The 26,463-nt window shown below is 36.9% G+C and overlaps 2 protein-coding genes across 4 annotated transcripts in view; both read right to left on the bottom strand.

Moving 5' to 3' along the window:
• Nucleotides 1-3,004, bottom strand: part of LOC121460735 (UDP-glucuronosyltransferase 2B17-like) — a 16,296-nt gene extending 13,292 nt beyond the window's left edge. The window contains exons 1-2 of the mRNA XM_041671241.1: nt 2,281-3,004; nt 697-845 (exon numbers count right to left, since the gene is read on the bottom strand). Of these exons, the coding sequence (XP_041527175.1) occupies nt 697-845; nt 2,281-3,004 (873 nt within the window). The remainder of the gene's footprint in view (nt 1-696; nt 846-2,280) is intronic.
• On the bottom strand, nt 2,952-26,463 carry LOC121460734 (UDP-glucuronosyltransferase 2B17-like). 3 transcript variants are annotated; one of them, XM_041671239.1, is made up of 9 exons: nt 26,400-26,463; nt 25,095-25,879; nt 21,402-21,550; nt 20,030-20,161; nt 12,858-12,945; nt 12,183-12,402; nt 9,315-9,586; nt 3,643-3,797; nt 2,952-3,079 (listed from the first exon to the last, which is right to left on the bottom strand). In XM_041671239.1, the coding sequence occupies exons 2-9, from the start codon at nt 25,816-25,818 to the stop codon at nt 3,074-3,076; spliced, it is 1,746 nt and encodes a 581-aa protein (XP_041527173.1). In that variant the 5' UTR covers nt 25,819-25,879; nt 26,400-26,463; the 3' UTR covers nt 2,952-3,073. The 3 variants fall into 3 exon arrangements, with proteins under 3 accessions (XP_041527173.1, XP_041527172.1, XP_041527174.1); XM_041671238.1 differs by lacking the exon at nt 26,400-26,463 and having other exon boundaries at nt 25,095-25,952; XM_041671240.1 differs by lacking the exons at nt 3,643-3,797; nt 26,400-26,463 and having other exon boundaries at nt 2,955-3,079; nt 25,095-25,952.

Here is a 26,463-nt window from a genome sequence, read left to right as displayed (position 1 = left end):
TCTGTCTTTTTCATGTGTTTATATGTGTGTGTGCTTGTTTGTGCATGCTTGTTTGTGTATACGTGTGTGTATGTGTGTGTGTGCTTGTGTATGAGTGTGTGTTTGTATATATGTGTATGTGTGCTGATGTGTCTCTGTCCGTTGTGTGCTTATATGTGGGTATGTATGTGGTATGTGTGTGTGTGTCAGGGTTGCTGGGGTTATTCCTTGGCTTTGTTTAGCACATAGATGCCAAAAGTTAAAATGTGATGTATTCCTCTACTAATCTTCAACATAGGTTTTGAGACTGTATCACATTGAACAAAAATCCTACCATATTTAACAGACTAGTGGCCAACAAGCTCCCGGTATCAACCTGTTTCTGCAAACTCAGTGCTATGTCATTACACTGTGCTGGGACACCCAGGTTTTTACCTGGGTGTTGTGATTCATTTATATATCCTCATAATTGCTTGGAAAGGACTTTACCCAATTGATAACCACCTAAGCACCCTAACTGATCTAACTTAACTCACAGATGGGAATATTTCCCCGGTCTATCACATTCTTTCCTGTGTTTATTCACCTCCTATTAGCAGGATGCTTAAGTCAACTTCCTATATATCTCTATGCCTGGGGGAAAATCTAATGAAAGCTGTAGAATAATTTTCCCCAGAAAGGAAATCAAATAAGAAAGAGATTTAAGAATGTATTTACCTTCGGCAAGGGTTTAGCAGGCTTGCAGTGGAGACCTCCTACATAGTCAACATTTGGTAAGGTTGGGCGAGGAAACTCCAAATCCCAGTAGGATCTAATGAGCCACATTTCTGCTTTGCCTATTGTCTCAGTTAAGGTAGTGGGCCTTCCTAGAAGGAGAAATGAGCAAGTGAGAAGGAGAATAGATGAATGATTGTCATTAGATTATATAATATATTTCCTTAAATGATGAAAAACATATGCTTGATATGAAACATGTTTATTCAAAAGCCAGTGTTTATTGATATGCAAAATAATTTGCAGTGTAATGATTTATTGCTCATAATATATTCATAAATATCACTTTGGGCTTTTTTAAAGGCAAATTGTAAAAAAAAACTAATGTTTCTACATTAACTTTAAATAGTTATTGTAATACCCCCTCAGCCACTGTTTAAAGAGCACACATTTTACTCCTCTCTAAATCTTTAAAAGGAACAGTGCAAATATAAACACACAGTCCAGGTTCAAAAGTCCATGGCCAGACTTCCCCAGGGGCTTTGTAGTTTGTAGCCATTCCTTCTTCCTTGTTTTGTTAAAGGAGCTGTAAAGTTTATGAATAGCTAAATTTCTTGAAATTTCTACATTTGTTTCATATTAAGAAATTTAATAGTTCTTATCTTGAAAAAACAATCACAACATTTTCAGAAATTACAAGGATAGATATTTTGGCCAGTCTTACCTATGAAATATTTTTTAAGAGGAAAACAAAAACAGAACTTCAAAAATACAGACCTTGTATGTGTGTATTCATGCTTCCATAGTGTTTAAAATGGATGTTAGGAAATTACACAATAAAAATGTATGGTGTTGGTAGTAACCCCAGTTCCACTTTTAAGTCTGTGAACTAACATACTATCTCTCATGAGTAAAGGAATTCTTTAGGAAATACAAAGAAAATATTTTATAATTTGTGTTTTTATTTATATTTATCTGTCTGTGTTAATGTACACCAACTCTATTCAGAAATTGGCAGATACAATAAAAGAGCAGCAGATTCCCTCAAGCAGAAGTTAAAGTCGATTTTGAGACACTGGACCTGTGTGGGTGCTAGAAACAGAACTCAGGTACTCAAAATGAACAGAAAAAAACTCTTAACATTTTGGTTATGTTTTCAGAACCCACAGTTTAGTTTTAAATAAAGGTAGTGGCCTATGCAAGAGAAAATAATTTCTTCAATATTATATACATATTGAAACTGTAAAATATTTCATTCCTTAATATACTTAATTATGTTTTTTTAACTGGATAGTGACCTATTAAAATAGATTTAAAATAACAGGAAAATGAGTAAAGAACCACTTAAGAAAAGTCTACTTGCTTTTCTTTGTGGCTCTGTATCTCAGCAGAATTCCTGTATCAGGTCTGATAATGCTTTTCTGTGATCAGTAATATGAACTTTTACAGTGCATTTCACAGCTAATATCATATTACATTTGATCACCTATAAAAGGCAACGTCACTTTGAATTTCATGGACATAAGTATAGATTTAAATGATTGCAAAATTTAGGTCATATAGCTACTGATAAGAATCATAACTTACCCAACATTTCACTGTAAAACTGACTCCATTTCTTTTCATTAAATGTCTGGAACCAAAAGTCAAAATATAACATACACATGATATTTTTTACCCTCTCCATGAAAGTCATTTGACCACCTAGTCCCGACAAAATTACAGGTACATAAGAGGGAGGGACTGAAAATTTCCCACTGTACTTTTCCATTGTATAGCCAGGAGAGAAGCGAAGACTGTACAGAAAAGGGATCTGGAGAAGTTCAGCTATCAACTCCCCACAGGGAGCAATGGGATCCGAGAAAAGGACATCAAACTTGGATCTCTGTAGTTTTGTCATAAGTTGTTTATTTGAAACTGTGTCTTGGCAAATTTTTAGATAGCTATTAGAATATTCCTCAAATGTGTTTTGTGGCAAAGGAGAGAAGGATAAACACAATTCTCTCGGTATCTCATTAGTCCATACATCCACAACCTTTGTAAAAACCTTGTCCAGATCATCTTTACTGATAGACGTAGAAAAGCTCTCAAACTTCAGACCAGGTGACTTTTGGGGATCAAGAAAGATAGAAGCTGATGGTCTCAGAACTGTCACTTCATGACCCCTCTGTACAAGTTCATCCAGTATTGTCTTTAGATTCATCCAGTGACTGTATTCCATTGGCCATACCAATACCTTCCCACAGTTCCCAGATCTTAAGTAACAACCCATTTGCAGGAGCAGGAGAACAGACATCCACTTCACAGTCATCCTGAGACTTCAAATTCTTCTGATCACACTTTGTTCATCAAAGTGTGTCCCCTGTGTCATCGCTTATCCTTATATCTAAGAAGAAAAAGCCTTGAGTTAAAATATAACTGGAATTGATCAAGGCAAATGAACTAAATGACCACATTGAACTTCTGATCTAATGGAGATAGTAAAAGCAAATATTAAATATTCATATTTGCCTGTCAATGTCTAATGACAAATGTTTTGTAATGAAGCAAGACAGGAGTCCATGACCTGTTTGCATAACTGTTCTGTTTCTAAGATATTTGAATAGGAACAAGAACATTGATTAGTTAGAGGTTAGTCAGATATTTCTTCTCAACACAGAACCCAAAATGTATCAAGTGTACAGCTTATAAGTATTTTATTGATATCATTTTAAAGAAATTTTCATGAGAATTTGATGAACATATTTGCATATGTATAATTTCTTAAATAGCTTGGTAAAGCACCTAACAATCTCTAATGACGGAAACCCTATGTGAAGATAGACAAGAGCCTGTTCCTATACATGTCCCTGGGGAAACAGAAGAGTAGCAACTGAGTTGTTAGACTCACAGTTGATATACTAACCTGGGTGATATTATCAGCTAAGGCAGTCAGTTGGTTCATCTTACCTGTCTACTGGTCTCATAAGCCCAAGAATAGTTGAATAACTTGTTAACTGGATCTATTCCACAAAAGCTCCAAAAAGTACATGAGTGCATGCATCTACATTCATTCCTTCCTCTCAAGGAAACACTGTGACCACCATTCCTGAGGTCATCAATTTCTGTAAGATAGCACATGTAGATTTTGGAAAATGACATGTGACTTTAGTTTTTGAATGACTTAGCATCAGAAGAAAAACAGAAAATATACTAATTAGAGTTCATATATATATATATATATAAATCTGTAATCAAGTGATCAAAGTGTCTGGGTATTTTTAACATTGAAAATTATATTGGATTATTTAATTTGTTTTAAAGTCTCACAGAAAGTATCATCCAAGTACAAAGTAGTGTAACTGAGAGAGCTTCACCTTTTGTTTTCTTTTAAAGGTAATCCTAGCATTTACAGGAGAATTAGTTGAGTGATGGATTAATGATAGATGTGGCACATGATGACGCTGGAACAATTTGAAGGGATTTTCAATTGAACAGAGTACATTGTGGATGGAAGAAATTGAATGTTTAAGAATATCATATGTTTGTTTTAACTTATCAACTTAAAGAGTTCATATGTTAGTGCCATCCATTTCTTTCTTGCTTCTTTTTTCCATTACCTCTTCCCCAGTGTATGAAATGGAACCAAAGTCACTCAAGGAGTCAGTATGAAAACACTGTCATATAGGTTTGCTTATTAGTACATGCATACTCATGTGTCCATTGGGTTGGAAGAGGTTTTGTCAAATGTAGTGATGTTGTCAGCCTTGTGAATCATAGACTGTTATCAAAATATCCAGTGCAAGGAATGAAAAACTTCACTTTCATCTGTTGGTTCGATGGGGAGGGGATGCCCTTGACTCTTCCCAAAAATATAGATTCTAGTCATTGTCCTTGATTGTTTCCCAGATCTTGAAGATACAATTTCTAAAAGCATTATAACTTCAGACTTAGGACCGGGAGCAATTGAGAAGCAATTGATCTGGAAACTTCCTCTTTGAGGATTTTCATAGTATTGGAAGAGGCTACATAAGATCTATAGGGAGAAATGTAATCAGTAGTCCTATTAGCTGTCAGACTTATGGCTTATAACAATGACTGGCATGACAAGATGTCCATAACAGCAAAATTGTGACACTTTTATATTAGGTGTAATCAAGATAGTTCTAACTCTATTTGGATTTGAGGCCAACTGAGTTGTAAGAAATCCATGAATGGTACTGTAAAGTGAGCATAGCTGATCATGACCGGAGAAATCACAGACCCCAGAAGTAGAACCTCCCACTGCTATTTTCCAAAACAAGTTTAATTTCTAATTGTATTACTAGCTTTATCCTTACTATCACAGGTAACTGTCGCTCTCACAACTCATCAAAAAATATTTTATTGCAGCAAGTGAAGAATATTGCAGATATCCACAGCTTGTCAAAAAGGAAGAGAATAATTGATCATTGGATTCCCAAAGCCAGTAAATACACTTGGAGTAGCACAACTTCTAAATCAAAGGTTATGGAAAAATTTTGGAAAAGATATCAGCCAGGATGCTTGATGGAAGATGGAGATAAATATATATATTAAAGAGATATTAAATTCCAATCACCAATGTGATTTCCTACATAAGACCTGCCAACATAGAAACTGTATTAATTAAACTACTGCTTGGCCTATTAGCTCTTTCTTCCCATCGGCTTGCTCTTATATTTTAATTTAACCCATTTCTATCAATCTGTGTATTGCCATGTGTCGATGGCTTACTGACAAGATTCTGTCAGGAGTCTCTCTCTGGTGGGCTACAGGATTTCTCTTTACTCTGCCTTCTTTCTCCCAGAATTCAGTTTATTTTTCCCTGCATACTTCTATTCTGCTCTGCCCATCGATGACAGATTCTTTATTAACTAATAATATTCACAACATGCAGAAGGGAATCCCACATAATCAGCACTTGTGTGGACCTAGCTTAAACATAGCTTTCAGGTTATACAGACTGTCATGATCTTGTTAGAAGTCTCTAACTGGAGGGAGGATCTTCATGAATACTGAATAGTAAATACTGCATATATTCACCTAAAAGAAAGGAACCCACTAAAATTCTACTTTGTGATTTGTGATTTTCTGCAACAAGAGAGAGGGTGTGAGAGAGAAGGAGAGTGAAAGAGAGAGAGGAGAAAGAAAGAAGTACATCTGAAGATATTGCTAACTAGTGTTAAATTTTCAGCTCAGCCAAGTGAATTATCAGATGGGGAATAGGAATATACATAAGAGTGTAAAATAGACACAATGGATTTAACGTATCCTCAGGTCAAATTCTCAAATTCCTGTAGTCAGACATTAATTCCACTTGACTTCTCAGAACTGTGAGCTCTAATCAGAAACAGAAAGCAATAAACACAGAGCTATGTTGCAGGTATTAAATCTTAGCACATCACTAGGATGATAATCTAAAGGTTAGTGTCTATCCTCTCAAAATATTATTGTTCTTCGGTACTGTAATAGACTTTATGATCTGCTTTGACTTTAACTTTTGCTTTTAATATTTCTCCTATATCTTCCTCCTTCAGACAATGATAAAGCTATTCTTCCTTATATGGCTGATTTTGGTGCCTTAAATATATTTGGCTGCATAGGTACGTGGACGCAGAGCATATTCTGTCCATCTTTCTCTATGTATAGGTCTTTAAGAAACATATAGAACAGACTGTTCCAATATGCAAGCAGTACAAAACTGGTCAGATTGTAGATCACATGACGTGATCCTCCTGAGAAGCATCTCCTCAAGCCTTTGTGTTGAAGACTTTGAAACTAGACTCTGTGTGACCCTAGCTTTGGTTACCATTTAACTTCCAGCACTGTTGCTAAACTCACATGTTCCCCTTGTGCACTCAGGGTCTTTTGGGAACCTCGCATGTGCTGGCCTCACACAGCTGAAGGACGACGCCATTGAATGGGTCCATACCATAGCTAGTTTCCTAAGCATCCTCATAGGAAGAGATAACCCAATGGAATTATGAAGGAACATTTTCTGACTGCCATCGCTTCCCTGCTTGGGGAGGTGTCTGTTAAACTTTTATTAACAAGAAATTATGAGAAATGTTTGTTGTAGATAAACCGAGCATATTCAAAAGACAAATTATATGTGGATATCCTAATTGCCGAGCTCCTCAAGCAGACTGGCCATTCTCTCTACATCCTCACTTTTACTTGATTGCCTAATTCAAAATGGTACAGCTGATGAGCAAAGCACAATTTAGAGAGCAACATTCAAACCTAAGCCTAAACTTTAATCTTTGAAAAAAAAGTTAACTGGATAAACTTTTTTTTTTGCCAAAGAGTGTATTTCTGAATTAGAACTTTCTTTGTCTCATTCAATATTTTCACAGGAAACAGCAGGATCAAGATCATGAAGGGAAACCAACATAACAGCAGACCTGAGCTAGTGGGAGCTCATGACACTGGACCAACAGGTATGGAGCCTCCATGTGAAAAACCTAGGTTCTCTGAATGTGGATGACACTAGTAAAGCTTGGTCTGTTTGTGGGGTTCATAGTAGTGGAACCAGGACCTATCCCTGATGCATGAGCTGGATCCTTGAAACCTATTTCCTGTGTTGGGATGCCTTGCCCAGCTTTGATGGAGGGGAGACTCTTGATCCTGTCTCAACTTGGTCTGCCTTGGTTTTCTGACTCCCATGGGGGACCTGCCCCTTTTAATGGAGGAGGCACTGATGGAGGGTAGTAAGGAGGTGATGGACGGAGGGAAAATGGAGGTTTGTGTGGAAAATAAATGAAAAATAATAATAAAAGCAAACAAAACATTAAAGTAAACAAATAAAACATCTTTTCCCATCGTTTACAGTACAATATTATTCTTTTCTTCAAGTCTTCTTACCCTTGTCGTTACTGTTATGAGGCAATCAGTAGTAGAATATTATGATAAGATGTAGGAATTTTGTCAGTTATTGTTTTATGAATTGATTGTTGAACTAACTCCCTCATACACATGTAATTATACAACACCCAGCTGTAATCCCAACTCGTATGAACATGAAAAGGGCTTTGCGGATGAGATCCATATTTGCTTACAATTTTTGTCACACTATTATTTCATAAACGCATAAGGGTTATTTCCTTGTTTAAATTATTCCCACAATTTTTTATTGATTCTTTGAATTTCATATCAAACACCGCAGCCACACTCATTTCTTAGGCCTTTGAGATCGGCCATCCATCCTTGTACCTAACCTCACAAAAAGACAATAGAAAGTTAAAATTACAAAAAAGTCTCATGGTAGAATGTGCAGTGTCTCACAGTGTGTCACACGGTGTACTCTTTAAACAAAGAGCTTTATTAGTGAATGTTCACTGCAATGAGTCATTAGACTGGTTCAAGACCTCTAGGCTCTGCTACACTATCATTCTGGATCCTTCCTGAGACTCCTCTGGCCTATCCTTTGCTGCCCTGGGTCATGAGATTCTGCAACTTTGGTTCTGCAGGACTTGCCCCTTTAGCTCCAGCAGCTCATAGATGTGGTATGTGTTGGGTGGGCCAGCTCAATATCTTGGAACTGGGCCTGAGTGATAGCTGAGTTGCTCAACGATGAGAGCTCTCCATGATACCCAGGTGAGGTGTGAGCCTGGCTTTTCTGTATCCACACAATCAGAGCTAACTTTTCCTCACTCAGGTCACAAGGGCCAACTTTCTGACACTGAAAAGATGAGGGGTAAGGACCAGCTTTCTCACACTAATGAGTCCATGCTCATTTACAACTTCATTTAGGGCCAGCTCTTCCTATCTGCTTAGGCAAGTTGCAGGGCTAGCTCACCCTAGTCCTGTGGCCAGCAATTGGTGGGTTTAGTTCGCCCATGCACACACCATTGGGGCCAGCACCCCCATACTGGACAGACAAGGAACAGGGCCATCTTTTCTACACTTTTATCACTGCTGGTGCTACTGTGTGGTGGCTGGTGAGGGGCTGGATCAGCTCAGCACCGTACTCAGACAACATCATGGCTTCAAATGGGAGCCGAGACCAAGGAGGACGGTGTCACAGACCCCAGCTACAGTAGGATCATTACAGCCGCACAGATTGAGATAACACCATGGCCTCCAATAGCAGTTCAGGCCTCTCTCATCAGGCCATTCCTTACTGCCTTCACATCTACAGTCCCACCTGTCTTCACAGAGAACAAACTGCTCCCACTTCCCATTCTGTCTCACCTCTCCACCACATATTTGCTCATCATAATGCTGCATGCCCTGAATAATAGCTAGGCCCCTCCTTAGTTTTTAAATTTTCATTTTTGTTTGCTTTTGTTTGATAAAGAAGAAGGTTTATTTCATCTTATAGGTTCTTGTCCATTGATGAGGAAATGTAGGCCAGGGATTCAAGGCAGGACTCAGGAAGCAGGACTGAAGAGGATACCATAGAGAAAATAAGCTAATTAGGTTGTTCCTTACAATTTGCCTCGCTTTTTTTCATTATGTCTTTTATTTTGTGAGATTATAATATAATTGCATTATTTCTCCCTGCCCTTCTAATGAAGACATGCCTTGATAGAGTAGTCAGTGAATGTTCAGAAGACTGTTTATAAACTAGAACGATGCTGAATTGGAGTTCATGTGCATTCTCAATGAGCTCTACTCACTCTTTGTTTTCTTTCCCATCTTTACAAACTTTCGATAAATGAATAGGAAGGATTTTATGGCAAGGAAAGCCATGGCTGCCACACAGGCCAGTAGGAATCCAATCACATCCAGAGAGTGGTACTGGTACCAGGTGAGGTTGTGTGCAAGTGGCCTCAGGTGCTTGGCCCCTTTGTGGCGCATGACAAACTCAATCCAGAAGATGACTCTGTCCAGGGGTTTCATGGGCTGGTCATGGTGAATGGTCGACAACCACATAGCATTCTTTTTATAGCTGAAAGTAAGAAAATGGACATCAACTTATACAAATTATGAAAAAATGCACTTGTACAATTTTTGTGTATTCTTTATGTTCATGACTAGGAAGATTTTCAGAGGCATAACTGAGCTCCTTGAGCATGCTAGATTAAGCATGTAAAAAAATGAAAAAAATTCCATCAAAAACTTCTAAAGTAGAGTTTGGACACAGATACGCCTTAAATTAAAAATATACTAAAATGAGATATTATTTGAGTATGTTAAACTTCAGTTACCCATAAGCAATTAATAATATACTTTGTGAGCAATATGTATACTAGTGTCAGGATGCATAAGTATAAGACAAACTTTTCTCTTGTCTCCATGTTTGTGCATATCTGTGTAAAGGTGATAAAGGTTGAAATGAGATTTTTATGGAACACATATCAATTGTTAGTGGTTATTATTGCAAATATGTTCTGTTTCTTATTAATTAGCTCTGATAGTTTTTTTTTCATTTCTTTTATGTATTTCTAATTAATGTTATCACATAGTTGATAAAATTGATAGGAAGAATAATTTTCTTCCCTGTTACTATAATGGGATTTCTTATTAATTTCATTACTCTTATTGTTAAATAGAATTACAATAAATTCTCACTTTTACTTTTAAATATATATGTGTGTGCATGAAAACATGTGTTTGTGTGTGTGTGAATTTGTGTGTTATGAGATCTGCTGGAGTTAGAGGTACAGATGTTTGTAACCAACTGATGTAAGTGTTGGGAACAGAACTCTGGTCCTCTGCTAGGGTAGACCTTATCTTATCTACGAAGCCATCTTTCAAGCCTAATTGTTGCTATTATTTTTGATACTCATTTCTTGTCATCGTTGTAATGTTAGAAGTAAGACTTGTAAAAATTTCACATTGAAGTATTGTGGGTGCATTTGATTCTAATGCTGAAATAATTATTGATGAGTATAAAAAGGAGAAGGGTAATATAGAGACATAAATCATCAACTCTAATGCCAGTTTTATGTAGCACAATTAGCAATTGTAATATAGATAACTTACGGTTTCTTTATTTACAAAGCAAAATGAGAACATTATATATTTATTCTCATTAAATAATCCTCATTTCTTACTTAAAATTTATACATGTCATACTTACTTAAAATTTAGAATGAACCTTATTTAATGATTAGGAAATGGGAAGAGTGAAGGCTCATTAGGGAAGGGAGAGGGAGATTAATATAAAAAAAACAGAAAATATTAAAGTACCAATAAGGATGTCAGAGAAAGCCACAAAGAATTTTACTGTTAATAGTTTATCCAAATGTCCCATAACACGTACAATTTCATGTATAAATATACATATACAGTTTTAAAGATCTTTTCTCATATGGGCTCATGGTGCTTGATCCAAGAGTCAAAGAGCATCTAACATAAATCCAAACACCAGACCAGACACCCAACCTTTTTAAGAGATTGGTTGGGTCTGTCAAAGAGACTCCCTAAACATATGGCCTATTTGTGTTGCTTATTCTCCAGAGGTGGAAGGTAAGTTTCTATTACTGAACGAGCATGAAGTTCAGAAGCAGACCTCAGAGACCTCTGAGCTGGAACTGACTTGAATCCCCTTACCTGAATACTAGTTCCTGGGGTACAACACAGAAAAGAGTATTGAAAGATTTTAAAAGCCAGAGGTACAAGATAACTGCTGTGAAGTTGCTTTTTTTCATAAACTATACTCATGAAGTCTCAAAAACATAGATACCTAAATGAGACCTGAATAATGATGATGCCAATAGTCGGTCTCAACAACATAAGTCCCTAAACAAGATGTGAATAATGATGTCCCCAATATTCATGCTAACGTGAAAAGAAGGAGATCTCTCTCTGGTCCTAATTATTATTGGCACTGAAGTATTGCTGAGGTGGGAGAGAAATAGGCTTTTCCAGGAAAGAGCTTCCAATTGGATTTTTTTAATCAAAGAAAAATAATGATAAACATGTTAATTTGCTTCAGTCTAATAGGTTTTCACTATTTGAGTTTACCCTCAAACAGGTTGCATATTTAATTATTTAACAACTCACTTACATTTATGTTAGTATCTATGCTATTTCAATGCAGAAAGTTACAACTTCTGTAATAGTTACCTATCTCTTTTGCAGCATTCAGGTTTCTCTGTTGTAATATTTTCCTTTGGCTTCTAGGTGACATCTGTCACCACTCCTAACAATACTTTTCAATTCACTTATTGGCTACTTAAGTTTTATATTATCCTTAAATCTTTGACCAATTACTTACCTACAAGAATTAAAATTAAGAATTGGCCAGAGCTAGAGGCATATGCCTATTGGCCAAGCAGTTTAGAGGACGAAGTAGAAAGATTGCACATTTAGGACCAGTCTGATTTACATAGGAAAGAAACATAGAGCACAACACGGACACAAAAAGTAGTATCAAAAAGAGAGAAAAACCTATGACACTGAATCATACCCTAATTTGTCTCTGTACCTTCCATTATTCTTGCCTTCAGGATAATGGTTGCCCCTTTGGCCTTCAGTAGGAATCACAATTAATGATAAACAAATGACAACATATATACATTTCAAAAGGTTATACTCACGAAGGATTATCTATGACGGCCTTCAATGCATTGAGCAAATCTGCCCTTGTCATTGTTCTGAAATCTAATGAAACAGCTGCTCCTTTGGCTACTATGTAGGCAATGTTATCATGTTGCTCTCCAAACAAAGGTATGCCAATCATAGGGATTCCAAAATGGATCGCCTCATAGATTCCATTGGCTCCACCATGAGTTACAAAGGCTTTGGTTTTTGGATGACCTAGAATAACATGAATTTAGGTTGACATTAATTAGCAGTCTTAGACATGAAATGAGAAATGTGCACTATCAGGAACTGAAAGGAGATTTTCTACATGAAGATTCTTTTTTAATTAATTAAATTTATTAGTTTAGTTTACATCAATACTGCTGTTTCCCCTCCCTCCTCATTCCAAGAAAACCTATGTGAATATTCTCATACTCATAACCTCAGTGAAATATTTTCTTGTCTCAGAGCAAGAAGAAACTAAATTTCCAGAGACATATTTTGCATAATTGCTTCAGACTTGAGACTTGAATATGAAATCCTGATTCCTAGTTGAACACATGGGATACATAAAAGAAAAAGACCAACTGCATACTAGAACTTGTTATCTTAAATAAATAATACATTGACTAAGTGTCATATAAAGGATTTTGAAGTCAACTAGGATAGGTTTGTTCCTAGAGTCTTACCTAGAAGGTCATTCTGGGGGAGCCATTTGTAGACTCTGGTATTAGGCCCTAAGGTGTCTGGTATTTTGCCATCAAATCTCCAAAGAACCTGTTAAAGATTAGATAATCTTTATTACTGGAGCCAAATTTAGCATTATATAGACTGAATAAAATATATCTAGGAATATAGATGTATCTACATATGCATAAACATATGTGACAACATTGATAGAAATGGTGCTATGAATTTGAAAGAGAGCAGGGAGCATGGATATTACAGGGTTTGGAGCAAGTCAGGAAAATGACAAATAATGTAATTCTATTATAATTTCAAAAACAGAAATTGCAAAAATAGATCTTTTTAAGTTTACATATAGCATAGCTAAATATCTCCATAGGAGGGATAAAAACATCAGAAACGATAAATAATGAGAACTCTGGAGATACTGAGAAGAAGATTGTGCCATCAATGTCTGTGCTTATTATTATATTCAGACTGGTTAAACATAATCATCATTTTCTAGTCAGAGATGCAAAGATAACAACATTGATGCCAGACTTCAGTTTGTAATCAATCTATTCTTTTGTTACAAGATGTTATTCAAGGAAGTGCTGTTAAAGTATTGCCATTTCCTCTCTTCAGTGCCCTTTTAGGTTACACACAGAATACTGGGGACTTATACTGCCTCAAACAGTTGGGCTTTTATTGTGCTGCAGTAGTTTATCCCTGAATGCAATCATAATTCATACAGGAGTTTTTGATGAAGATTAATCAGGGTAAATTGTAGTACCTACAAATTGGTCATATAAGACAGAAGAAAAATTGCAGTTTTTAGTCTTGTCTATACAGCCCTTGACAAAGAAATGAGCTTTGTGAGCAAAGACTCAGTACAAATAAGACTGTAGAATTAAGCAGCTTATTAAAGGAAAATTATAGACCATTATTGTAATTAAAAATAAAGGGAAAATGTTTACAGTATTAATTAGTTATGATGGGACTGATGTTTCTATTATAACCATGGAATAATGGCAACCGAATGGCTCATATTCGGGGCGGGGGTAAATTAAACCCTGATGTGGTTGAGAACTATGTAGTATTAAACAGAATTCTACAAAATTACATGGTATGAGTCCAGAAGACATAATGGAAGTCCTGCAGCCTTATGTTACTGATGTTCTGATTAATTTTTTTAAAGAGATTTCCTACTACAGACTCATGCAGAGATCTATATTCCAACATCTAATGATACCCATTCTTCGGAAACAAACTTTTAATGGAACATTGGGTTGTCAAAAGTGAAAAGGAATAGGAAAAGAGTTTAAGTAGATTATGGGACTGATATTCCCACGTGGAAAAATACTAAGTATGACTTAGGTTTTTCAAAGGAGTCAAAAATTATATAAAATCATAGTGACATGGCTCAGGATGTTCTACATAAATATGGGCTTATTATTACACCTGAAAAAGTACAGCAATGAGATGTTGTTTAATATCTGGGGTAACTAGTTACTAGAACAACTGCTAAGCAACACTTCACCTCCCACATAAATTTCCATTAGACAATTTAAAAACATTCAATGCCTTTCACAAATTATTAGGGATTGTTAGTTTTCTACATACCACTTTATAAATGCCTAATTATGACCTAACCAGTCTATCTAAAACTCTTAAAGGAAAGAGAGCATTCATAGTCCTTCGTTTTATCTTTAGAGGTAAAAGAAGAATTATAGCGATTTGGTTTTAAACTAAAAGATGTGTTTGTATATTGTGTGGTGTCATAGCCACAAGTTGGGGTACACCTGTTGGGGTGACATCCTTTGGGGTTCAGCATTGACGGGGTTTGCACGTTCAGGGTAGCGGCATGTGAATTAGAAAAATTAGGTAGTCCTGACTTCCTTGCCCATCTTCTCCCTCCTTCCGCTCCTCATTGGGACCTTGGGAGCTCAGTCCAGTGCTCCAGTATGGGTCTCTGTCTCTATCTCCACGACCACGAGGGGTGAACCCACCCACTGAGACAGTGGGGCTGATCTATTGGGAGCTCACCAAGGCCAGCTGAACTATGACTGAAAAAGCATGGGATAAAACCGGACTCTCTGAACATGGCAAGCAATGAGGGCTGATGAGAAGCCAAGGACAATGGCACGGGGTTTTGATCCTACTTCATGTTCTGGTTTTGTGGGAGCCTAGCCACTTTGGATGTTCACCTTCCTAGACATGGACGGAGAGGGGAGGACCTTGGACTTTCCACAGGGCAGGGAACCCTGACTGCTCTTTGGACTGGAGAGGGAGAAGGAGAGGTGTGGGGGGAGTGGAAGAAGGGTGGGAGGAGGGGGAGGGAAATGGGAGGCTGGGAGGAGGCTGAAACTTTTTTTTTTTCCTTTTCTCAATAAAAAATAAAATAAAATAAATTCGTTTCAAAACTGAAAAAAAAGAGGGCTGTATGCCACCATGGAGTGTCCTCTGAAAGAACAGCCAGTGCTCTTAACTGCAGAGTTGACGATCCAGCACCAAACCTTAGACGTTTATAATTTCTTCTCTAAAAAAAAAAAAAAAAAAAAAAAAAAAAAAAAAAAAAAAAAAAAAAAACCTAATCTAGAATAAAGTGTGGAGTTTGTTTATTCCAGTACTGTATATTGCTGTCTAATTTACTATTGAGAGAGGCATGTCTAAAACACGTAGTTGGTTTTATCCTAGATAATTTTTATGATGAATACAGATTTTTTTGTGGGGAGCTATGGAAATATATGTACGTGTTCTAATAAAAGTGTGTTTCCCAGCCTCAAAAAAAAAATAGAAAAATTAGGTAGGAGGAGCAGAGATATGAAAGAAATACGGAGACAGAGAATAGAAGCAAGGGAGTTATCTAGTGAATACTGAATATGCCCATGCTTATTTTTCATATACGTATACACCACAATCCAAAAGAGGGGGAAGAAGGCAAAAGAGACTGGTTTGACGTGACACAAGAAAATATAGAACAATTACTTGCTTCAATACTTGAGATATCAAGTCTCTATTACCTGAATTAAGCTTTCTGATGTTTTAGGTATGACATTCAGTGGCTATATCCGAGACTAAGTATCCTGTAAGCAGCGACTCCCTGGGTAAAACTCCTGTCCTATCCTTGAACGAGCAGAAATAGGCTTGGATTCTCTGACCTAAGCTCAAGGTGCAGTGGAACCACTTCTTTAGGCCCCCACAGTGTGGATCCTTTGCTGCTTTTTTTTTTTTTTTTTTTTTTTTTTTTAGTGAGAAAAGGAAAAAAAAAGTTTCCCCCTCCTCCCAGCCTTCAATTCCCCTCCCCCTCCTCCCACCCTTCTCCCCCTCCCCTCACTCTTCTCCCCCTCCCTCTCCAGTCCAAAGAGCAGTCTGGGTTCCCTGCCCTGTGGAAAGTCCAAGGTCCTCCCCCCTCTGTCCATATCTAGGAAGGTGAACATCCAAACTGGCTAGGCTCCCACAAAGCCAGAACATGAAGTAGGATCAAAACCCCGTGCCATTGTCCTTGGCTTCTCATCAGCCCTCATTGTTCGCCATGTTCAGAGAGTCCGGTTTTATCCCATGCTTTTTCAGTCATAGTCCAGCTGGCCTTGGTGAGCTCCCAATAGATCAGCCCCACTGTCTCAGTGGGTGGGTGCACCCCTCGTGGTCCTGACTTCCTTGCTCATGTTCTCCGTCCTTCTGCTCCTCATTGGAACCTTGGGAGCTCAGTCCAGTGCTCCAGTGTGGGTCTCTGTCTCTATCTCCATTCATCACCAGATGAAGGTTCTATGGTGATATGCAAGATATTCGTCAGTATTGCTATAGGATAGGGTCATTTCAGGTTCCCTATCCTCAGTTGCCCAAGGAACTAACTGGGGACATCGCCTTGGGCTCCTGGGAGCCACTCTAGGTTCAAGTCTCTTGCCAGCCCTAAGGTGGCTCCCTTAACTAAGAATTGTGCTTCCGTGCTCCCCTAACCAGCCTTCCTTTATCCCAATCATCCTGTTTCCCCAAGTTCCCCCCATCCTCCCCTTCTCACTTTTCTCTCCCCATCTCCCCTAGAGGAGATGTAGTAAAAAAGAATAAACCGTTAGAATGGATTTATTTACACCATAAGGTCCATACAACACTAATTTCTTACTTTTCTTTTCTTGTTCAATGAGTAAATCAGAGGAGGACCCAATGTCAACAATCATATGGCTTTGATCCTTGCTGTACTATATTACGTCTGACTTACAGAAATGTATGGGTTTTCAAATTTTATTTATACATTACTATGGAAGGATAGAAAACTGTTTTACATTTATCTTCTTATCCTATTATTTCTTGGACTGTGTATTTGCCCTTCTCCCAGATGTAGTAGAAAGGAGTGGATCTACTTCAGGGTAACCACTACTGCTTGCTGCTGTTATCCAGATAATGTATAGCCTGCTCTTTGTGTGCCTCCGTGGAAAAACATGTTTTTGCCACACAGACTCCTCATTATGATTGTATACAGCTTTAACTCATGTATGTTTTGCTCATAAGACTTTTCTTAACCTCCAGTGCATACATTGTCTGAGTCTCTGAAAAAAATTGACTATTCTGCCTCATTTTTTGGCCTGTTCTCCCAAGTATCACTGCCTCTGAAGCAGTGACAGTGTAGGTCTTAAAATAAAACCTTCAACCAGCTGTATCGCCTTCTCACCAAAAGACTTATGTTCTTTGTAGGACTATTGCTGTAGACCATGAGGCTTAGAACATGCCTGTAATATCTACACATTGGAACTCCATCTGTTGCCCAAACGATGACTATGACCGCATCAAGTGAAACTGATATTTTTTTCTTCATTCCTTTAGGAGGTCATGTAGTAACTTTTGTCGTATTAATTCACAAACTGATTCTTCACTAAATCACCCTCTTCTCTATCCATTCAACTCGAATTCCTTAAAAATAAAATAATCTTTCAACACCAATTTGTGCACTACAAATTTTCTTGGCTGTGTGGTGTCCCGATAGAGAAAACTTTACTTACCAGGGCCTACACTCTTCCTCACTCACAAGCTAATAATTGTCAATAATTCTATGGCTTTGGGTAGGATAACGTACCAACCTCTTTTAAGCATGCTCAAATTTGGTCTGATTTTGGTTGTGCAGGTATTGTTCGTGTTTTTCATTGACACGAGTTCAAATCTATGCAATCATTGTCTTTTCATGATAAATCAATTTTGCTTTAGGATTCTAAGAATCTTAATGTAGACATACAAATCACCAGTTGCAGGAAAAATTGCATGTAGAGTTCTCAACATGAATCCATATCCTTAGATTGTCAGTGAGATTCGAAATTTCGTCTCCCGTCTCTATATTATTCTCTTTTCCTGCCTGGGTGTTCTGTATGTGCTGCAGTATATATGACTCAATTAATGTGTGTGGGTACATGTTTAAACCTTCCAAAGTGAATGTGGAATGGAGAAGACTACCTCAAAAATTCATTCTGGTTTCTCTTCTGTTGGAGACAGAATCTCTTATTTGATTTTTTTTTCTTTTTTGCTGTTGACTCATAGGCATTGTATTTCTGCCTTCCATCTTTGATCAGAGTGTTGGCATTACAGACGCATACAATACTGTGGCTTTGGGGTATTCAGACTGAGCTGACCACTCTGCACTGAAAAGAGTTAACATACCGAGCCATTCCTCTTGCTCAGAAATTCATTAAATGTAGTAAGTGGATGTTAAACAAGCAGTAAAGGCTCCATTTTATGAGGTTTGTTGGGGAGTTGTAAAATTATGACCTTATTTGGGGCTTGAATTATAATAGATTTGGGTATTGCTGACCATATTAATCTTTGCAAAGATTCTTAGCAGTCTCTTCTACATAATTTGCTATTCACAAGTGTTATTATTGAAAAATATTCCAAAATCTAATGACACTGATTTATGTCCTACTGACTTGTGCATAGTGGTAGGGATGCAGTCCTTATGATGAACTGCAAAGATTTTACTGCAGAGGTCAGACTGTTCTTTGACAGAAAAATCAGTCCCTACCTGAGGCCTACAATAGGTGCTAATGTTGAAACTTTCAGACAAATCTCATGGAGCATTAGCCTCATGGTTAACATGGATTTGCTACATGACTGATAAAAATCAAATACAGGATGACATAAAAAAATCAATGTAGGTGAATAAAGAGTGGCTGTTCCAATACAAAACTGAAAATGCTCATAAACATTCAAATTTAAACCATAGAAAATTACCTTGTAGTATTCTTTATGGAGTGAGTCATCAGAAACTTTATATCTTATCTTAGATTCCTTTGGACTCTTTCTTTTTTCCCTATTTCTTCCTTGAGTAGTAGGACTTTACTCTGACTGGTTAAGAGCAGAGTCATGAGTTTCATCTTTTATGATGCAGACGTCACTGTGAGGGAAGCACCTGTCTACCTTTCCCTTGGATTTTTCTCCTACAAATACTGGCAGACCAGTCAAGAGCATAGGTTTTTTTTCTTTTAATGCTTTTTCTCTCAATAAGACAAAAGTATACTTTGATTAGCAGTTGGTGAGCCTCGGACTCCCTTCCTTCAATTTGCCCTCTCAACTGCACACTGAACAGGTGTGTTTCAAAATTAGGATGCAGAGTCATGCTGCATTTCAAGCTTTTCAACACCTGCTTACTGTTATTCTGATAGAAATACTAAATACAAATTAACTCACCCCTGAAAATCTAATGTTTGCAGTGACTTTAAGCAATCAACAAATAGAACAAATGACTCTAAAGAATTTGGCTATGTTTACATAGACTTGATAGCAATGTCATCATCCTGTCAGCATTTCATAATGTGCCCAAAGTGATCACTGTGTTTATATCCAGGTCACTCTCAGTCAAAAACACTTTCTGCAGTATTGAAACATTTGTTGTGAATATCAATTTCTTTCTTTTTTTTTTTTTTTGTTGTTGTTGGTTTTTTTTGGTTTTTCGAGACAGGGTTTCTCTGTGGTTTTGGAGCCTGTCCTGGAACTAGCTCTTGTAGACCAGGCTGGTCTCGAACTCACAGAGATCCGCCTGCCTCTGCCTCCCGAGTGCTGGGATTAAAGGCGTGCGCCACCACCGCCCGGCTAATATCAATTTCTAAATTCCACTAAGGGAAATTAGAACTTCCTTAAAACTTTACCTTTCACACAATCATTTCTATAATCAGACCTTTCAAGGACGTTCACGTGGAATGCTGCCCCTCACCTTTTGTGGAATCTGGGCAAGGGCCCATGCGATTGCATTGGCTTTGTCTTCTGACATGTTGCTGACCATTGACCCCAGAGAAAACACCACGACACCATGCTCTCCGGACGACTGGACAAAATCTTCCATTTCCTGTGAAGAGAGTTTATTTCATGACAAAATACAGTTGTAGAATAACCACTTATAAACCTCTATGAAAAAACTAGGAAAATAAAAATTGAAGTGTTTCTAGGAATATTTAGAATAGTGGTGTTAAAACATACAGAAGACAAGCATGGCAGTGTCAAAGACTTTGAACTTCATTGGCATCCACACAAACTATACTCACACATTGTCCATCAGAATTTCAAAATATCCTCTTATGACAAAATTAAAACTCAGGAGTGAAAGCATATTCTATGAAGCATTCATAAATGTGTAGTGTAATTTACATGCTTTCATCTTACAGGATCTTGCCATTTCATTTTTCTATAATACCCGATTTAATATTATTAGCAAGTGTTTGATGAAATAATATTTATGTTATAGCATGTGCATATGTGATAGTTTACACAAACTTCCTACTATGATTAATAAAATATTTTGGTTCTTTGTGAAATAATCATAACTTCATGATAAACAAATACCATATAATAATTTTCTGGTATTGTGTACGAATAGGGTATTTTCAGAACTGATATCCAAAATTTACTGGTTGGAGAGAAACTGTCTATGTTGTTTATTCGGATATCAAACAATTATCTCAGATATATGTCATCATAGCTTTTGGTGATTAACAGTTTATTATTGATGAGTTTAACTGACTTAATTTCCCTGTCTTTTTTGCATGTATTTATATGTGTGTGTATGTGTGTTGTGTGCACATGTGTGTTTGTGTATATGTGTGTGAACATGTGTGTTTAGCACATAGATGACAAAAGTAAAAATCTGATGCCTTCCTCTATCAGTCTTCAAAATAGGTTTTGAGATTGTCTCACACTGAACACAAATCTCAGCATTTTTTAACAGACTAGTAGACAGCAAGCTCCCAGTATTAATTGTTTCTGCAACCTCAGTGCTAAAGTCATTGCACTGTACTGGGACATCCAACTTTTTACCTGGGTGTGTGATACAAACTTAAATCCTCATAGCTACCTGGTAAGGAATAGCTAACCATAAAAGTACCCTGGCTGACTTAATTTAATTCACTGATATGAATGTGTTCCCGGTCTATGACATTCTTTTTTGAGTTTATCGAACTCCTAGTGAGCCAGATGCTTAAATCCACTTCCTATATATCTCTATCCTGGGGAGAAAAATCTAATAAAAACTGTAGAATCACATTCATCAGAAAGGAAATCAAATGAAAAAGAGATCTAAAGAATGTATTTACCTTAGGCAAGGGTTTAGCAGGTTTGCAGTGGAGACCTCCAACATATTCAACATTTGGTAAAGTTGGGCGAGGAAACTCCAAATCCCAGTAGGATCTAATGAGCCACATTTCTGCTTTGCCTATTGTCTCAGTTAGGGTAGTGGGCCTTCCTAGAAGGAGAAATGAGAAAGTCAGAAGGAGAAGAGTTGACAGGATTGTCAATTGAATGTAAAATATATTTTCTTTAGATGGTGGAAGATATATTTGATATAGAACATGTGCATTTAAAAACAAATTTTACCTTTTTCTTGAGTTAATGTTGTATCCTGCTACATTACTGAAAATGTTTATGACTTGTAGAAGTTCCTTGGTAGAATTTTTGGGATTGCTTATGTAAACTATCATACCATCAGCAAACAGTGAGAGTTTGACTTCTTTTCTGATTTGTATCCACTTGATCTTCTTTTGGTGTCTTATTGTTATAGCTAGGACCTCGAGAACTATACTGAATAGATATGGAGAGAGTGGACAAGCTTGCCTTGTTCTCTATTTCAGTGGAATCGCTGGGAGTTTCTCTCCACTTAGTTTTGTTGGCTTGCTGTATATTGCCTTTATTAGGTTTAGGTTTATTATGTATGTTCCTTGTATCCCTGCTCTAGCCAAGACCTTTATCATGAAGGGATGTTGTATTTTGTCAAAAGCTTTTTTTGGCATCTAATGAGATAATCATGTTTTTTGTTTGTTTGTTTTTAGTTTGTTTATATGGTGGATCATGTTGACAGGCTTTCATATGTAGAACCATCCCTGCATCTCTGGGATGAAGCTGACTTGATCACGGTGGATGATGGTTCTGATGTGTTCTTGGATTCTTCACAGACCTCGAAAGAATGCCACTCAACTTCATACGGAAAAGCAAAAAACCAGCATAGCCAAAACAATCCTGTACAGTAAAAGAACTTCTGGAGGCATAACAATCCCTGACTTCAAACTCTACTACAGAGCTACAGTACTGAAAACAACCTGGTATTGACATAATAGCAGACAGGAAGATCAATGGAACTGAATAGAAGACCCAGATAATAATCCACACTTTTTTAAACACCTGATTTTTAACAATGAAGCAAAAAAAAATCAAATGGAAAGAAGAAAGCATATTAAACATATGGTGCTGGCATAACTGGATATCAACATGCAGAAGAATGAAAATAGACCCATATCTATCACCATGAATAAAACTCAAGTCCAAATGGATCAACGACCTCAACATAAAGCCAGCCACATTGAACCTTGTAGAAGAGAAAGTAGAAATCACCCTTGAACTCTGTAGCACAGGACACCACTTCCTAAATATGACGCCAGCAGCACAGACACTGAGAGAAACAAATAATAATTGGGACCTCCTAAAACTGAAAAGCTTCTGTAAAGCAAAGAACACAGTCAATAATACCAAATGACAGCCTCCAGAACGGGAAAAAAATTTCACTAATCCCCCATCAGACAGAGGTCTGATCTCTAAAATATACAAAGAACTGAAGATTTTGGTCATCAAAAGAACAATAATCCAATAAAAAATGGAGTACAGACCTAAATAGAGAACTCTAAACAGAAGAATTTAAATGGCTGAAAGACACGTAAGGAAATGTTCAACATCTTTAGTCATCAGAGAAATGCAAATCAAAACAACTCTGAGATTGTTTATTATACCTGTAGGAATGGCCAAGATAAAAAACACTGATGACAATTTATGCTGGAGAGGTTGTGGGGGTAAAGGGAACACGTCTGCTGGTGAGAATGCAAACTGGTACAGCTCCTTTGGATGTCACTGTGGCGATTTCTCAGAAAATTAGGAAAAAACATTCCTCAAGACCCAGGAATACCACTTTTGGGTACATATTCAAAGGATGTTCAATTGTGCTACAAGGACATGTGCTCAACTATGTTCATAACAGCATTGTTTGTCATAGCCAAAACCTGGAAACAACCTAAATGACCCTCAACCGAAGCATGGATAAGAATAAATGTGGTACATTTACACAATGGAGTACTGTACAGAAGAAAAAATAATGACATCTTGAATTTTGCAGAAAAATAGATGGAGCTAGAAAACATCATTTTGAGTGAGGTAACCCAGACCCAGAAAGACAATTATCACATGTACTCACTCATAAGTGGTTTTTAAACATAAAACAAAGAAAAACAGCCTACAAATCAAAATCCCAGAGAACTTAGACAACAATGAGGACACTAAGAGAGACATACATGGATATAATCTTCTTGGGAATTAGAAAAAGACAATCTCCTGAGTAAATTGAAAGCATGGGGATTTTAGGGGAGGGTTGAAGCAAAGGTGAGAGGCAGGGTGGGGAGCAAAGAAAAATGTAGAGCTCAATAAAAATCAATTAAAATATAAAATAAAAACAAATGTTGATACATATGTAAGACAATTTGCATGTGTAATTGTCTTATAGCTCACATAATATACATAAATGTCAGCTTGGGTTTATTTTTAAAACAAACATAAGTATTACCATATATTTCCACAGTGATTTGAAATAATAGTTATTGAAATATCCCAATATACCACTATTTAATGAGCACACATTTTACTCCTCCCTATTTCTTTAAAAGGAACAGTGTAAATATAAACACACTTCCAGGTCCAAAAGTCACATTATGCCATGTACCATGGCCAGACTTCCCCAGCGTTCTTGTAGTGTTTAGCTTGTCCTTCATCCTTGTTTTGCTAAAGGAGCTGTAAAGTTTATGAATTGCTGAAATTCTGGTTAGTGCTTCTAACTTTATTTCATATCACAAACTTTAATAATGCTTATCTTTCAAAAATAATCAAAATATTTTCAGAAATTATGAGAATATAAATTTTGGACAGTCTTAATTGTGGCATATTTGTTGAGAGAAAGAAAAAAAAACAACTGTAAAAGAATATAGACTGGGTACATGAGTATCCGTGCTTCTGTAGTGTTTAAACAGCGGATGTTAGGGAAGTACACAATAAAAAAAATATGGTATTGGTAGAAACTCCAGTTCCATTTTTACACCTATGAGCTAGCATAGATTCTTTCAAATGTAAAGGAATTCTTTAGGAAATAGAGAGAAAATATTTTATAATTTGTATTTTTATTTATGTACATGTGTGTCTGTGTGAATGTATACCAACTTTATTCAGGAATCAGCAGATACCATAAAAGGGCAGCAATTCTGAGACACTGGACCTGGGTCGGTACTAGGAACAGAACTCAGGCAGTCAAAATGAATAGAAAAAAACCTCTTAATCTTTTGGTTATATTTTCAGACTCCACAGGTTTTAAATAAAGCTAGTTGCCTATGCAAGAGAAAATAATTTCTTCAATGTTTTATTTAATTCCTTAATATACATTAATTATGATTTGGTTAACTAGCTAGTGACTTATTAAAATAGATTAAAAATAACAGCAAAATGAGTAAGGAATCACTTAAGAAAAGTTTACTTGCTTCTCTTTGCAACTCTGTATCTCAGCAGAATTCCAGTATCAGGTCTGATACCTGCTTCGCTTTGATCAATACTATGAGCCTTTACTGTCAGTTTGGTAGCTAACATCATATTACATTTGATCACCTATAAAAGGCAACTTCACTTTGCACTTCATGGACATGACTATAGATTTAAATACTTGTGAAATTTAGGTCATTGAGCTACTGAGAAGAAACATAACTTACCCAATGTTTCACTGTAAAATTGACTCCATTTCTTCTCATTAAATGTCTCGAACCAAAAGTCGAAATACAGCATACACATCATATTTTTTACCCTCTCCATGAAAGTCATTTGACCACCTAGTCCCGACAAAATTACAGGTACATAAGAGGGAGGGACAAGAAATCTCCCACTGTACTTTTCCATTGTATAGCCTGGAGAGAAGCGAAGACTGTACAGAAAAGGGATCTGGAGAAGTTCAGCTATCAACTCCCCACAGGGAGCAATGGCATCTGAGAAAAGGACATCAAACTTGGATCTCTGTAGTTTTGTCATAAGTTGTTTATTTGAAACTGTGTCTTGGCAAATTTTTAGATAGCTATTAGAATATTCCTCAAATGTGTTTTGTAGCAAAGGAGAGAAGGATAAACACAATTCTCTCGGTATCTCATTAGTCCATACGTCCACAACCTTTGTAAAAACCTTGTCCAGATCATCTTTACTGATAGACGTAGAAAAGCTCTCAAACTTCAGACCAGGTGACTTTTGGGGATCAAGAAAGATGGAAGCTGATGGTCTCAGAACTGTCACTTCATGACCCCTCTGTACAAGTTCATCCAGTATTGTCTTTAGATTCATCCAGTGACTGTATTCCATTGGCCATACCAATACCTTCCCACAGTTCCCTAATCTTAAGTAACAACCCATTTGCAGGAGCAGCAGAACAGACATCCACTTCACAGTCATCCTGGGAAATCAAAGTCTTCTGTTCAGAGTGTGTCCCCTGTGTCATCGCTTATTCTTATATCTAAGGAGAAAAATCCATGAGTTAAACTATAACCTGGGTAGATCAAAGAAAACTTACTAAATGACAACATTGATCTTCTGACATTAGTGGAGATAGTAAAAGCAAATATTAAATTCTCATATTTGCATATCAGTGTTTAATGCCACATGTTTTATAATGAAGCAAATTCAGGAGTCAATACCTTGTTTGCATAACACCTCATTTCTAAGATATTTGAATAATAACAAGAATACTGGTTAGCAAGACATTAGTACGAAATTTCTTCTCAACATAGAACCCAAGATGTAGTAATTGCACACCATATAAATATTTTATGGATATCATATTTAAAGTTTTTTATACAACTGTTGATTAACATATTCACCTATATATAATTTCTAAAATGCTTGACAGTATACCTAACTAACTTTAATGACAGTATTCCTGGGAAGAAGATAGACCCGAGACTTCTCCTACACATGTCCCTAGGGCAATAGTTGACTAGCAGTTGAGTTGTTAGACTTATAGTTGATAGACTAACCTGAGAGATATTACTGCTAAGGCAGTTAGTTGGTTCAACTTATTTGTCCACTGGTGTTTCATAA

Source organism: Microtus oregoni, unplaced genomic scaffold (assembly GCF_018167655.1).
Source record: "Microtus oregoni isolate MIOR12 unplaced genomic scaffold, Mior012 000021F_ref0000039, whole genome shotgun sequence".
Classification (NCBI taxonomy): domain Eukaryota; kingdom Metazoa; phylum Chordata; class Mammalia; order Rodentia; family Cricetidae; genus Microtus; species Microtus oregoni.
This window is presented reverse-complemented; position numbering and strand designations above follow the sequence as displayed.